This window comes from Cyprinodon tularosa, unplaced genomic scaffold, assembly GCF_016077235.1.
Source record: "Cyprinodon tularosa strain WSP-4 unplaced genomic scaffold, ASM1607723v1 ctg235, whole genome shotgun sequence".
Classification (NCBI taxonomy): domain Eukaryota; kingdom Metazoa; phylum Chordata; class Actinopteri; order Cyprinodontiformes; family Cyprinodontidae; genus Cyprinodon; species Cyprinodon tularosa.
Genome location: NW_024038880.1, coordinates 510,828 through 526,987, shown reverse-complemented (window position 1 = coordinate 526,987; position 16,160 = coordinate 510,828). Strand labels below are relative to the sequence as shown.

Here is a 16,160-nt window from a genome sequence, read left to right as displayed (position 1 = left end):
AAATCTGGCAAAAAACCTTACCATAACCTTGGATACATTATGGGTGCGTTTTGTTTAAGTTATGAGCACGCTGAATCACTCTGGCACACATCGACATACATCGACGTACCTTGAGAAATTTAGTGTGTATGCCAGCGTATGCCATACGTCGCCCATAAGTGTAAGTTACTAATAAGTCATGGCGTCTAGCTTAATAGTAACGTGTGCATAACTTATAGGTAACTTATCAAGAACTTCTCTCCAATGCGGATCCTTCATGCGTTTGGATTTTTTTATAAACCTTTATTTTTACAGGCAAGTCATTAAGAACAAGTTCCTAGGACTAAAGCAAATGCAATACATTAGTAATACATACATAAAATACAAACACAAGAGCTAAAAACAAACACAAGAGCTAATACGACCATGACCAACAAACTTCCTTGCAGACATGATGCTGAATCTGCTTCAACTGAAAAATCTCTTTCTTTTTTATTTTTATTTATTCTTGTTTCTTTTGGCGAGTGGTAAACAGCAGCTAGGTTAATACTGCGATTAAAGAAATCTTTTTATGCAGACCAGGAACCTCCGGGCACATCGCTGCCCCCCTCAGGACACTGGCTTTTGCATCATTTCATGGGCATTACGCTGCCGTACGTTATGCATACCTTAGGCTGTGGTTGGACAGAAGTACTAAAGTCGTTATGAATACTCTATGTATACGACCAGAATTTTAAAAAATACATAGAAAGTCCAGCGTACGTCAGGGTTTTAGGAGATTCTGGGACGTCGGTCATATGTGGATAAATCGTCAAGGTGTAACAGGGTCCTTACATAAAAACTTGTCTTGAAGTCAGCAGCGTTGCTCTCAGTTACAGAAACTCTAGAGAAACCAGTCAAACAAGAAATTCAGTGTTTTTCAGCCAAACACAAACATAAACCTTTCTGAGAAATATGGCAGATATGTAGGTCGACATGGTTGTTTAAACAGACCAGCAACAAGAATTTTCTAAAAGGGTTTGAAAACATCTTTTCCTTTTTTAGTTCTAATGAAAGTTTGCTTTGACTTTACAGCAGCTCATCTCACTATATTAAAATATAATTCAAACTTTTACAATCTCCATTACATTCTACATTGAGATTAAAAGAACCAGAGAATCTTCTGCATTTAAAGCTGTCTTACATTTTGAAAGTCAGGTGGAATAAAAGCGTTTATGCATAAATGGTTGCAAAGCAGCATTGTCGTCGTCTTATGGTTGCATCACGTCTCAGGAAATGCTGCACGCTCGCCTCTCTGAGGCTTTCTTCACCCGCTCCTGTATCCACTCGTTTATTTCGTCCTGATGCCTTTTCTGCAGCTCAGTCATTCGGTTTTTGATCTGCAGCTCACTGTTGAAACAAAGCGATGATTTCAGAGCCTTAACTTCCTCCTCCTGCTTTTTCTGCAGCTTTTCGAAGTTTTTCTGGTGAACTTTGTTTGTATTCAGCTGCTTGATCAAAAGTTCAGTTTGTTTTTCATGCTTCAGCTTCAGGTCCATTAATTCTTTCCCGTATTTCTCCAGCTCAGTCGAGACATCAGAGGTATATTTGTGCCTGAAATCGTTGCATTGTTCCGCTTGTTTTCTGGCGTCCTCATAATTTCTCCTCTCTATCTCCTCTACCTGCTTTCGGAACATTTCCTGGGCTACCTTCCAGTCTCTCTTCTCTTGTTCCCTCCGAAGTTGTTCCTCCTCTCGCCTTTTTAATTCGTATCTAAGCTTTTCCTCTTCATGTTCTTCTCTGAGCTTTTGGAGGCGTTGCTGCTCACTTTCTTGCCTTTGCTTTTCGTCTCGATATCTCTTCTCCCACCATTCTGTCCTTTCCTTCTCCCAAGCTTCTCTTTCCTTTCTCATTTCTTCTCTGCTTTGCCGTAATAATGCTGTCTCTGGTAACGTTGCTCCAACCGGTCCCTGATTTACCTGCAAACATTCAACTTTTTGATCCCACTCATATTGTTTCATCTCATCTTTCCTTTTCTTTTCCATCTCCTCTTCTTTTCTTCGTTTCCTTTCCATCATCACCTTCTCTTCCTCCCTCAGTATTTTCTCCTCTTTCTCCTTGACTCTCTGGGCGCTCTGTTGGGTTTCTTGTTGAAATCTGGCTTGCCTTTTTTTAAATGTTTCACTCCTATTTAGCATTTTGTATTCAAGCTCTTTTTTAAAGTCTTCCTTCTTTTTCTGCAGTTCCTTGTCCTTCTCTATCAGTAGTTTCTCTGTTTCCCTCTGTATTGCTTCCTCTGCCTCTGTAAAGATGGCTGAGGTGTAGTAATCACCACCATTTTGCTGTAGCATCGTCTCAACTCTGTCTAGGAGCTCTCGAACCTGAGATCGATTGGTTTGGTCATTGTTGTTAAAGACTTGGTACCTCCCTCCACAATCGCTAATCAGCTGTTTGACATATTCATCGCTTTCGTTTAAGTAACTATCAAATGTTTGATTTTTAAGATCGTCCCCTCTGGTGAACACGACAATGATGAAGTCCTTGGACTTCTCAAAGAATTCCTCGATCAGCTTCAAAGTGTCTTTTTCTTCTTGAGTAAAGCGTCCGATCTGCAGGACGAGCAGGAAGACGTGGGGTCCGGGGGCCAACATGCTGATGCATTTGATTAGCTCTTGCTTAACTTGGTCATTTGACAGACAGGTGTCAAATAACCCTGGCGTGTCCACCACGGTTACAAGACGGCCTTCAGCCTCTCCCGTCTCTTTTTGGCAAATCTTCGTCACCGATCTTTGACTGACTTTTGATGAGAAGCACTCTCTGCCAAGGATAGTGTTTCCAGTGGCACTTTTACCACAACCCGTCTTACCGATCAGCAGTATCCGTAGGGGCTCTTCACTCTCTGGCATTGGCAGGGGAGTTGGGTCTTGCTTCTGAGGTCTATAGTCCTGCAGAGGACTCTCCCTAAACATTGCACTCCCTGTCCTGTGTAGACTCAATTTCACATTTGGACGGTCGCGACAACTAAACGTGTTACTCTTTTTAAGCTTTTGCGGCTTGGGGAACATTTTTTTGGTAAAACTTTTCTGTCCTACGTTTGTCATTACTTGGACAAATTGCAACACCTCATGGATCTGCTGCTCTTCCTGGGTGTTGAAGACCATAAACTGTTTGTTACATTTCTGACAGATTTCTTGAATATCTCTGTTTTCCTTTAGAAAATTCAGAAGTTTAGAGGAATTGAAAATTGCCTCTACAGCAAAAAGAATCATGGTAAATTCAGTGATTCTAGAATCAAAGATTTTCTCAATGGTTTCCAGCTCTTTTTTATCGTCATCATCAGGGCAGTCCAATGGTAGGACCAGAATGAAGGCGTGGACACCCTCTGGCTCACAGAGGGAAAGACTTCTATAGGATTCCTTCATTGCTGTGTCCATTGGTGTTTTATACAGAGCTGGTAGCTCCACTATGGACACCTGGCGCCCGAAGACAGAGCCCTGATTTCTAACATCCACTGAATCGCCAAACGCACCGCAATAACTGTCCCTCAGGATGGCACGAGCTACGGAAGCTTTCCGGGATGTATGTCTTCCACAAAGGACCAGGTTCAGATGGGGCTTCACAGATTTTGGCTCACTTATTAGTTCCATGTCTTCAGGAAATGTTAAATATCGCCCCTTGTTCTCTCTCACGATATTTTCAATCCTTTTCATCAGTTCTTGTAGTTTATTAACAGAGTATTGTCTTTGGTGGAAGTTCATTTTGTGGATCCTTTGTCCACAGTCTGCGACGAGTTGGTTTATGGTAAAACACGATCCCTGATCGTCTTCGGATGTTATGACAATCGCACAATTAAAAGCTTCTGTCCCGAAAAAACTCAGGACAAACTTCAGATTTTGCCTGTCCGACTTGGTGAAGTCTGACGGGTTCGCGAGCAGCAGCAGGACGTTCGGTCCTGGTGGGCAGAGAGCCACGCACGCCTTCATGTCATGACTGACACTTTCCACAGGCAGACCGAGGATATCTCCCGTTTTAATCAGGGTGAAGGGTTTTCTCCTCCATTCTCCATACAACACGTCAAAAGACTTCACTTTTTGTGAAGAATAAGGCGTTCCGTCTGTCAAGAAATTACTGAGGGTTGTTTTATCATCTTCGTTTTTACCAAGAATCACAATCCTCAGATCGGTTACTGAAAAGAGAAATAAAAATAATTAACTGAGTTAGGTTTTTCAAACAGTTGCAGTGTTTCTTCAACATGCTGTAGTATAATTACTAAAAGCATTGTCCTATTGACCTATTGTGCCATCGCAGATACGATTATGGAATCATTGCATTAGCATTTCAATAGCCCGGTGTAATATAACATTGAGCTGGAGTTGCCTAGTGGTTACAGTATGGTGCTTGCTATAAGTCCGATGGTTAGAATCCCACCTGCTACCAGTCTTGGTCCCTGGGAAAGCCCCTTACTGGCAGAATGCTCCCCAGGCGCTACACTGGGGCACCCCATTGCTCTCTTATCCCCTTTCCCCCTGAAAAATCCATTCATCCCATGAATAATCTAGCCTCTTGAGACCATCCTGATCTCGCAAGCTTTCAAGGTTTCACTCGTAGATCCGTCTGGAGACTCTCCATTAAAGAAAATTTGGAGCCGTTCACCAAGCGAACGTCCAATCAGCTTTGACTTTGAGGCAGGTTGAGGTGTGACGCAACGAGAAGCGCGACAGTTCAGTCTAAAGAACATGGCGGCTTCAGCCGATGAAACTAGCGTTAGCGTGGCTATCGAGCAAGTTTTATCGGAATTACAGAGTATTTCTTCACTGAAAGAAGAGCAAAACACTGCTCTGGAGGCTTTTCTCAGAGGAAAAGATGTTTTTGCTCTTCTCCCGACTGGTTTCGGCAAGAGTAGCCTGGCTTGTGGTTGTGTTTTCGTCGCTGCTCTGTTAGTACGTCATATGCTTCGTTGATCTGATTGGTTTATTTGGCCCGTCTATCACCAACATAGGCCAATCAGCTAACCAGTATTTTCGCCCCTTCCCAAAATTACTTCAACGGAAGGTTTCCAGATGGATATGCGGAGCAAATCCATCTAGTGGAGTCAGGTTATGAATAATCAGCTTTTAGTGGCATTATGAACAGCTCACTGATGTGAGTCCACCCGGGTCAAAATGACTCAGCGGGGACCCGCTTTAAAATTGCCTCGGCTCTGATCAGCATGCTGTGGGAACCCCAGCGCCTGGTTGACCCGATAAATTACCTGACACCATTGAACACAACATACAGACGTCGACACACCTTGGCAGTCGCTTCTGATCTAACAAGTAGAACCAACTCTGTTTACATTCGATAAACATGGAGCAGCTCTGGTGAGACGGATTCAGACAGATAATAGAGAGAAACAATAAAGTACACTGACTACACCCTGGCTTCCGTCCATGTTGCTCTCCATTGTTTACTCTCCTGATTTCTGTTGCACTGGTGACATCATCAACGCTAACCCAGCGTGATGATGTCACAGACAGAGGCCAGAGAGCTGCCAGAGAGGGAGAAGGGAGCCAGATGCCGATTGATATTGGCTTGACCCATGTTTAAAAAAAAAACTCTATTGTCAGTGGGAAAGACGATTCTGAGTAACAGGCCAGTTGAAATTGCAAATGTTTTGAACAGTTCCAAGTTTGTTACCTTCAAAGATTTCGCTTCCCTTTAAATCCACGACTGCTTATGATATAATTCATGTTTTGCATTCAGTGCATTTAGTTTGATAATCTTTAGTGTAAAATATTCTTGTAGTTTTTTAACTCACCCGACGATGTCGCCATGTTTCAGCAGGGGGAAACGTCAAAGTCGATTCTATTGGAAGATGCTGCTAAACCTGAAACTACACAATATAATAATAATAATTACATGGGTTAAAAAAGATGATTTAATTACTTGATGTTTAACTCCAATACAGAAATATTGTATAATTTTTCTTGTTAAACGATAAATTTGATCAGAATCTCATCAAGACTGTCTAAAAAGCCGAACCAATACTAAAAACATCTGATATGTTCTGTTTTATGCTGTCATGCAAGGACTAGTTCATCCTACCAATTAACCACAATTAACAGAACACATGTAACTTAATGTTGTATTATGTTTATTGAAGAAAGAAAATTGGAATGTATTTTTCCACATTTAAATTCTCATTCTCATTCATTAGGAGTTTTATACTAACAACTTTCTGTCAAAACTGCTGTTTATAGCTGAGATCTGTGTGTTTTCACCTCAGTTTTTCTCGGTCTAATGTTGTTGCTTTCTGGTTTAACCTGATCTCTAAACTGATTAAATAAATCACACATCAGTGCGGTTCAGGATTCAGATTTTTCTATGTTCCCGATTTATTATCTGTACAATAAGATAAAGAAATATAATTTTATTAAACTTACCAACATGCCTCTTAGTCTGCCATTGTCTCCAAACGCTTAGTTGAGCTTCCAACTCAGAAATGTGCTCATTTCCTTTCCAGCACATCTCAAGCTCGTTGTCAGAGCAAAGTGAAAGTGTCACACATGAAAGCCTTTATGGTTGGCTTTGGTCCAAATATGCAGACAAGTATGACAACAATGGAAACTCCGTTTCGGGCTGATTTTCAAAACCTTTGATCTCTTTTAGGACCCAATAGTGACATTTCTTACATTGTGCAAACCATTTTCCATAAATCATAGCACATCGTGGGGACTGACTGCTCTGATGGGGGCCAATGGCTGGTTGCCATGGGTACAAATGTTTGTTTAGGGTTTGGTTTTAGGTTTAGGACTAAGATGTGAATGGAGTTTAGACTGGGTTTAGGTTTAGGTTTAATCCCATATTGGTTAGGGTTAGGGTCATGGTTAGGCTGTAGAAATGGGTTAGAAATTAATGGTCAATCAAAAGTCCTCAGAGGGATAGCTAAACATGTTTTGGGTGTGTGTGTGTTTGGCCATGTTTTTGCAACCTTTTGGTGACAATTTCCCAGCATTATGCTACATTTTGGGGACTTATTAGTACTTGTGGGGACCACCTCCTGGTCCCCATGAGAAAAATTAGGTTTTTGCTGTTTAGTAATAAGTTGTGAATTGAGTTTAGGTCGGGTCTAGGTAAGTTAGGTTAGGTATGGGATGGTAATGGCTGGGCTTAGGGTAAGAGTTAGGCCAATGAAAGTAAAGAGAAATTAATGGAAGTCAATTGAAACTCCCCACAAGGATAGCGTGACACACACACGCACACACACACACAATGTATGTGATCATGCTGCTAAATTCGGACATTTTTTTGCATTATTAAGTTAAGCCTTCATTATTTTCCTTCATCTGATGGTTCCCTCTCATCTCATCGTATCTTTTCTTAAGTTTAACTGTAGCTCAGCAGAAAGTCCCTCTTCTCTGTGCCTCATTATAACCCTGATGAGGCTTATTAGACTAAACCTCCTCCTCTTGTCTTGCAGGGTGAGTAGTTAACAAGCTGTTATTTAATAAACTGCTAACTTCAGCCTGGGTTAATCCGGTTCCACCTGCTCCTTTGTGCTTTCTGACGCTGCAGACTCCATGGCTGCTCTGACATGAGCTCTGTCCCCGTTCCTCTTCCCTGAGGCGCTTAGTTTCACATTTTCCTGCCGTTGTTTTGATTTTACATTTTTATTATGTAATTTCAAACATACATCGATATTTTTAAGTCCCTTAAGGGGTTAGGCAACGAGATGAGCTTTACTACCGTCGGGTAGGGGGCTCAGGCAGACGCATACCTGAGTTTTCAATGGACAGAACATTTTTAACCAATCAGGATGATTGATTTATCTCTGTGCCTTTAGGGGACATGAGCTGTGAATTTATCCATTTAAATAAAGTGAACTGTAAGGATTTTTACACATCTTCACCACAGATGCCGGTAAGTTTGACCGGTGCTGTGAAATACCACAGAGCTGGCTGTGGTTTCCCTGCTGTGGGGAAATGATGTAAACTTTGTGGCAGTGAGTAAGAATCTCAGAATCTGTTGGCACTTGTGTTCTTGAATGTGTTTTATTTCCATATTTAGTAAAACTGGTTGAACAGCAAAAGTCCCGGCAGGACTGCAGCACCGCGCCCCGAGCAGAAAAAACGAAGTCAAGAGAAAAGGTGGAGATTCAACTTTCTGCTGATTGAATATCCTGCTGCAGACGTTTATTCTGTGTGGATTATTTAATCCTTTCCTCTTTTTAAGCTTTGTTTGTCCTGACTGAATTAAATAATGATGTTATCTCCTTTCCTTTAATCCCTTTTCCCCATCCTTAAACCTTTTTTGTTGAGTCAAACATTTTAATTCATGTTTTCCTTTATAATCCAATTAGGTAGAAAATTAGTCTCACTCTACTATAAATTAGTTTGGAGCTCATTTCTGTCTAAGCCTGACTGGATTGGACCGGTTCCTTTAAATGGATGAGGAGTAATTATTAAGTTATCCCCCCTAAGAGCCAAATATGTTTTGTTTTTTTTATTATCTGGAAATAAAAATGTAGTTTTGAGTTAAATTGGACTTTTTGTGGTTTTAAGTTGTTTTCCTGAAGCCTTTTGGGAAAATAAATTAGTTTTCTGGCTGGAGGATGCATTCAGGGAAGTCGCTGTGGGAATTGAACCTGTGACCTCTGTGCTACGATGTGCTTCGTCTGCCACCCTGCCAACAGGGAGAGAGGAAAACATGTGGGAAATGTTTTAAAATAGTCCCGGCTGGAAATAAAGTTGTGGTTTTGAATGTGAGCTTTGCTCATGTTGTTAGAATGCTGATTTTGGGCGGAGGAGGTGTTATTCCAGCGGCGGTGTGACCCAGGAGCCGCCAGGGAACGACGCGCTGAAAACTCGCTGGTCAGTGGAAACTGAGGGACACCAGATATTTCCCATAAATCACTGCGATTTCAGTCTGATGTGAACTGAGGCTGTTATCAGATGAAGGTTTTCAGTTTTTATCTCATCTTCTCCTGCACAGGCGAAAGAAGGTATTTGTTTTTGGTGGCCAGAGTCCGATTCATCATTTTTCCTCAAACTTGTTATTTAGACTCTCAGGAATAAAGATTTAAATCATAAAACAAGAAGACTCTCTGTGGGTTTTTCCCATGTTTAATGTTTCTGTGTTTGTTTTGCAGGTCCTGTATCTTCTACAGAGCCTGCATGGATATCCCCAGAGGGACGGAGCTGCTGGTCTGGTACAACGACTCCTACACGTCCTTCTTTGGTATCCCGCTACAGTGCATCGCTCAGGATGAAAACCGTAAGGAAACATCGACACTTTTACCTTTGTTCACCTGTTAAATATTCAGAAATACCTTTGATTAAGTCATGTAATGAGAAGGTTCTGGTCCAGCATGAAGCCTTAAACATCAGACTCACAGTGAATGCGCTGCGGCTGCGGCTGCGCTGCAGCGCCACCAAGAGCTTAAATCGCTCAAATAGCAGCGGCTCTGCATGGAGCCCCTGGATCTCAGGAGCCAAACAGGAAATGGCAAACATAAAGGGGGTGCTGGGGAATTTCAGAATAAAATCAGCCCACTAACCTACCCTGCCTTAAGTGGGAAAAATAAAAAAGCAGAACAGAAACAAGAGGAAATGGATTGGCTTTTCAGGGATAAAAAAAGATATTTATTCACATGGATAAAGACTTTTGCCCTAGAGCTCCCGGAAAGAGTGTGAACCCACATCAACTTATGTTCAGTGTTCATTATAAGTCACTTATTACACCACAGCCGCACCGTGGTCATTGTGAGCCCAGGGTAAGACTTCTGCTTCATACGCAGCACAACGGCTGCAGTTCCCTTTTTAAACAGTAGATGTCGCTGCACAGAAAATTGTACCTGAATTAACCCTTTGAGCCCGGTGGCCAGGGCCCAACTGACACCTGCATCTATTTATAGAAATGGCCACAGTCACATGGTGTTTCATCCACACACCTTTCAAATGGGGCTTTATAGTTTCAAAATATTTTTTTCACAAGTATTTTTTTGTTTTATAGCTGTGTAAACAAATAAAATTAGATCTAAAATTCCACCTGACATGTATGACTCTGCGGGAGTAATGCAGCAGCAGGTGTTCATTTTTAAGCCCCGCCCCCTAATGGCTGCCATCATTGGAAAGGCGGTCAGATGTCATTGTGCGACCATTGCAGGTGATGTAACCTGCATGCATTACATAAGCTGCTCTGTTATTCTTATTTTCTATTCAGTTTGTTGATATTATTGGTAAATTTCAATGATATAACGGCTAAATCTTACTTTTATGAGTGGAAAAATGCATTTTTGCATTTTTTGGCATTGTGGCAAAATCACATACTGTATCTGCCTAGCTCACTGTGGAACAAACATGCTTTAACTTATTCTGTCCAAATTTGCTTGAGTTATAGTCAAGATGTGCATGAATAAAGTCTGGGGGTTCATCCAGAGTTTCTAATGGGCTTTCATGTTGTTTTGCAGTGTTTATTTTGGAAAAAATTATAGCCATGCTAACATTTCTTTCATTTTTTCTTTGTTTAATCACTTATAAATCAGACATGGTGACATTAAGAAGAGTGGTTACAACTGAAAAATATTCCTCAATGCCTTTCTGTCATACAAATACGAACAATTGTATTTCGGATTTATAGTTTGGGAGCTGAAATTGACCGAATTTGCTACTAAGACCCTCTGGTTGTCATGACACGCGGACAGATGGACCCAGTATTCAAGCAGAGACAGTCAGTAGGAAAGATCAAAAAGTTTATTAAAATAAAACAAAAACTGAAGTGGAGCTGTGGCTCGCGGACACTGCAGGAGGAGCGGGGCACCGCCCAATCTCAGACACTCTAAGGGAGAAACACAGGTAAGTGACCACGATCATCTGAAGGAAGATGATGTTCTCAGTGAGTCACTTACCTTGTTTAGCTTTCTTTCTTTCTTTCTTTCTTTCTTTCTTTCTTTCTTTCTTTCTTTCTTTCTTTCTTTCTTTCTTTCTTTCTTTCTTTCTTTCTTTCTTTCTTTCTTTCTTTCTTTCTTTCCTTTCTTCTTTCTTTCTGTCTTTCCTTTCTTTCTTTCTCTTTCTTTCTTTCTTTCTTTCTTTCCTTTCTTTCTTTCCTTTCTTCTTTCTTTCTGTCTTTCCTTTCTTTCTTTCTTTCTTTCTTTCTTTCTTCCTTCCTTCCTTCCTTCCTTCCTTCCTTCCTTCCTTCCTTCCTTCCTTCCTTCCTTTCTTTCTTTCTTTCTTCCTTCCTTCCTTCCTTCCTTCCTTCCTTCCTTCCTTCCTTCCTTCCTTCCTTCCTTTCTTTCTTTCTTTCTTTCTTTCTTTCTTTCTTTCTTCCTTCCTTCCTTCCTTCCTTCCTTCCTTCCTTCCTTTCTTTCTTTCTTTCTTTCTTTCTTTCTTTCTTTCTTTCTTTCTTTCTTCTGGTTTTCGTCTGCCTCTCCCCCAGTTTTCTGCTCAGTCAGTTTATTTATACTCATCTCATTCAAACATGTTTTCTCGTTCATCTCGCAGAATAACTCCCTGCAGGCAGAAAACAAACTTTGCTTTTTTTTTTCCTTCTATAATTATTTCGAAAGAAAAACTCCAACGGAAAAAGGAGCCAAAGAAGGTTTTAATTTGTGGAATCTAAACTGAAATGAATTGAATTAGGGACTCATCTTTTACAGAGTCCTGTTGAAATGAGATCGTGCTGATTGCAAATTACAGCCGTTTGGCCACAAGCTGCTTCGTGTTACAGACAGAACAAGTCTTTTACATGACATTGTTCACCATGACAGGACCGTGGCATCCTCTGTAAACATAATCAAGGGCACACAAACAAACATCAGATAATCCTTCGCTTCAAGGACCCATGTTCCTTCTCCACTACCAATTTAGGACAAGAAGAAAAATTCCTGTGATGACTTTAAGGAAAAAATGCTAACTGTTTTATTTTCATTAGTGGTTTGAAGGAGGAAATTCCCACTGGTCCTTTTCCCATTAATACCATCCTGAGGTTTGGTTCATCGTATCTCCTTCTATCTTTATAAATATTTTATCAGAACACCGTCCGGTTCTCCAGCCGTAACATTCAGACCTATCTTCTGTCTGACTTCATCGCTTTCTCACATCTGTACGGACGTTCAGTTTGCTTCACAAAGTTTTCTGTCGCTGTGTTTTAAGAATATCTCCTAATTACATGATTAAATTTAGGGGCGGATTTAGGAAATTTGGGGCCCTGGGCTAAGACAGGCAGGGGGCCCTCTGAATATAGAAGGCAACACATAAAACAGCCCCATTCTCCAGATAGAGAAATGTTAATAGAATAGACATCCATTATCTGTTCTAGGTTGTGTTCCTCTCTTCTTGTCCCTTTTCTTCTTGTTTTCCTCTCTATGTTTTGTACTCAGCTGACTTTTCATGCTGTCTCTAAAGGAATGAAAGATTTTTTCCAAGCACTAAGCTCACTTAGCTGATTGCTCCTTCCTGTGTTTCCAAAAAGGCCAAAGTAAATAACCCAGTCCTTCTTTTCACTGTAGACAAGCCATGATCTGCTTATCTGTTCTCCATTTTTCATTTGGATGAAATAATAGCTGCATGAATCATGACAGCAGACAAGATAGAGGAGAGCAGGAGGCGGGGTTACCAATCTACTCGCTCTGGAGAGCAGAGTTCGCTGCTTTTAGATGTTGTCTCCAAAGTCTCCAGTAGCAGAAAAAAGTCACTAGATTTGGCGCTAGGAGCTTTTTAGAAATCAAAGTGCTAGAGGGGTCTGAAAAGTGGCTAAATATAGCGACTAAAGCGCTAAGTTGGCAACACTGCTCTTTGCATGGTTTGTTTTCAAATGGTTTGCTGCTGTCTGTTTGGACCTTTCTGAACATGTGCAGCAAATGGACTGATCCAATATGGTGGACGCTGAAGGGGGGGGGGCTGAGACACACTTAATATTATCAGCGTTCTGATGGCATTTTAGCAAAAAGATTTTCATCAAAAACACAATTATTGTGCATAAATAAGGAATAGTTGTATTAACCATACATGTAAGCAGAGTTTTATGAGGCCCCCAGGAACTGTTGGAGCTTGGCCTGTTTTCCAGTGTAGTCCTGTTTCTCTGACTGTGACTAACTGGATGTGCTCTCTTCATCCTCTGACATGGGAGCTGGCTTAATCTTGTGCTGGCCACCTCAGTCTCCTGAGGAAAAATTAAGTTTCAATTCAATTCAATTCAATTTATTTCTATAGCGCCAATTCACATCATGTCATCTCAAGGCACTTTCCAGTTCACCAGATCATCCAGTCAGATTGATTCAAAGTTTTCTATCTTAGGAAAACCAGCTGATTGCATCGACTCATTGACTCTTCAGCAATCCCTCACACTAAGCATGCTTGTAGCGACAGTGGAGAGGAAAAACTCCCTTTGAACAGGAAGAAACCTCCAGCAGAACCAGGCTCAGTGTGAGCGGCCATCTGCTGAGGCCCACTGGGGTTCAAGGAGACAGAAGCAGACATAGAAAAAGAAGCATAGATACAAAAGGCAACTGTCAACCAGCTCCACAGGCGGCCCCGTCCTGGAAAAGAGTAAATGAACCAAACTGAGCTTCCTCAGGTGTGCTGCTGAGGTTTCCCCTTATGACTGATGATCCAGAGCAGAAAACTGAGAAAAATCCTGCTTTAATGAGCAGAGCTAATCTGCTGTAATTTGGGATTTAGCATTTCTAACTCAGTCAGAAATCAGATTATTTTTAACCGCTACAGAGAGCCGATCAATTATTCTGAGGTTTCTAATTGGTTCTGTGACTGTGTTTGTTTCACAGACATGATTTTCTGTCTTTTTAGGAAGAAATCAACCTGTTTGCGTGTGGGTCTAAATACCGAGTCCTCCGCTGTTTGGACACTGATGCCTTTGCTGTCGGAGTTTGAGACGTGTACGACGTAAACAAGTTAAAACAACTCAAAAACCGACATGATTCAACTGTCAACGGTTCCGAGTTTAGGCAGATTTTAAATCATTTCCATCCATTTCCATTTCCTTAAAAGAAGAAAATAAAAAACAAAGAAATTAAACGCTCTGATTCAGCCTGCAGGGAACACAGTAAATTCATTAGATGACATGTTTTTTACCAAATGAGAGCCAGAAACTGTTGTCTGAATTAAAGAAACGTTGCTACCGACTGTCTTTAGCTTTTGCCTTGTTTCTGGGTTACATCTTTACCTGCCGTTTGCCGAATCGTTCATGATTGTGACTCTAGGATGCGAAACTAGACGCACAAAAACAGCAAAGCGTTTTCCTCAGGTTATGTTTAACTTGACCTTTATTGATGCAGAGCTTCATCAGGTGATCATTCTTCGTTACGTCATTTAAAAACGCCACATTAGATGTGGAATTAGCTGGTTTTTAGCTTAAAGGTTCTATATGTTCTAGATCTGAACCAATAAAAAGTGGAGACAATGAACCACCCTAATAAATAACAGAATATAATCCCAGTTAGTCTAAAGAAATAAATTAGGACGTAAAGTTAACTCTATTAATAACTCAACACAAAATCCTTATAACATTAAATTATTATATATATAAATAATTTAATTCATTACATCATAGTAGAGACGAACTGTTTTGTTTATGTTTTCCAACAGAATCAGCACCAAACTTCACATGTTTTGGTTTTTTGAACTTGAGATCCTTTTAATGCCTTGAGACAAAAATACTTTTTTTATTAATGTTAATAAACAAGCAAAATCTGTTTATTTTATTATTTATTTATTAATTTCAAGGCATTGAAACATACAAGTGAATGCCAGTTCATCAATTCAAATTTACGAGTTACATTATAAATAACAAAAAAAACAAAACACAAAAAAAAAATATATATGTATATATATTTTAGCTACTTTGCATCATCTAATGACAGAAGCTGTTACACAATATCCCCAATAGTAGCAACATAGCAAAAATGGTAATGGACAAATACCAGCAATGGTCGGAAGAACCACAAGCACACTTCAACATACACTAATATACACTAATATACATTTAAGACCGTCTCTGAACAAACTGTGACCAGATCAACTGTCTGAATAGGATTGTTCGACAAACTCAATAATGATGACATCTGTAAAAACTGAACTATCAGATCTACAAAACATTCAACATGGATAAACCAGAAAACTGCGTCCAACCTGCTCCCCTGGGTGGATTTTATTCCTCCATCTATGATCCACTGATCCCCCCCTGGTTCGTCCTTGGCTGGTCCTTGATTGGCTCTTGGCTGGTCCTTGATTGGCCCTTGTCTGGTCCTTGATTGGCCCTTGGCTGGTCCTTGATTGGCTCTTAGCTGGTCCTTGATGGGCCCTTGGCTGGTCCTTGATTGGCTCTTGGCCGGTCCTTGATGGGCCCTTGGCCGGTCCTTGATGGGCCCTTGGCTGGTCCTTGATTGGCTCTTAGCTGGTCCTTGATGGGCCCTTGACTTGTCATTGATGGGCCCTTGGCCGGTCCTTGATGGGCCCTTGGCTGGTCCTTGATTGGCTCTTAGCTGGTCCTTGATGGGCCCTTGGCTGGTCCTTGATTGGCTCTTAGCTGGTCCTTGATGGGCCCTTGGCTTGTCCTTGATGGGCCCTTGGCTGGTCCTTGATGGGCCCTTGGCTGGTCCTTGATGGGCCCTTGGCTGGTCCTTGATTGACTCTTGGCTGGTCCTTGATGGGCCCTTGGCTGGTCCTTGATTGGCTCTTGGCTGGTCCTTGATTGGCTCTTGGCTGGTCCTTGATGGGCCCTAGGCTGGTACTTGATGGGCCCTTGGCTGGTCCTTGATGGGCCCTTGGCTGGTCCTTGATTGGCTCTTGGCTGGTCCTTGATGGGCCCTTGGCTGGTCCTTGATTGGCCCTTGGCTGGTCCTTGATTGGCTCTTGGCTAGTCCTTGATGGGCCCTTGGCTGCTCCTTAATTGATCCTTGGCTGGTCCTTGATGGGCCCCTGGCTGGCCCTTAATTGTTCCTTGGCTGGTCCTTGATGGGCCCTTGGCTGGTCCTTGATGGGCCCTTGGCTGGTCCTTGATGGGCCCATGGCTGGTCCTTTATGGGCCCTTGGCTGGTCCTTGATGGGCCCTTGGCTTGTCCTTGATTGGCTCTTGGCTGGTCCTTGATGGGCCCTTGGCTGGTCCTTGATGGGCCCTTGGCTGGTCCTTGATTGGCTCTTGGCTGGTCCTTGATGGGCCCTTGGCTGGTCCTTGATTGGCCCTTGGCTGGTCCTTGATTGGCTCTTGGC

General features: G+C 41.7%; 2 protein-coding genes across 3 annotated transcripts in view; one reads left to right on the top strand and one right to left on the bottom strand.

Annotated features, from left to right (window-relative positions):
- Positions 1-16,160, top strand: part of prdm6 (PR domain containing 6) — a 147,442-nt gene that overhangs the window by 78,326 nt on the left and 52,956 nt on the right. For both annotated transcript variants that reach the window (XM_038287108.1, XM_038287109.1), the window contains exon 6: positions 9,086-9,210. In XM_038287108.1, the coding sequence (XP_038143036.1) occupies positions 9,086-9,210 (125 nt within the window). The remainder of the gene's footprint in view (positions 1-9,085; positions 9,211-16,160) is intronic.
- LOC119784853 (GTPase IMAP family member 8-like) lies at positions 510-6,518 on the bottom strand. The gene is made up of 3 exons (XM_038287107.1): positions 6,381-6,518; positions 5,756-5,830; positions 510-4,144 (listed from the first exon to the last, which is right to left on the bottom strand). The coding sequence occupies exons 2-3, from the start codon at positions 5,769-5,771 to the stop codon at positions 1,248-1,250; spliced, it is 2,913 nt and encodes a 970-aa protein (XP_038143035.1). The 5' UTR covers positions 5,772-5,830; positions 6,381-6,518; the 3' UTR covers positions 510-1,247.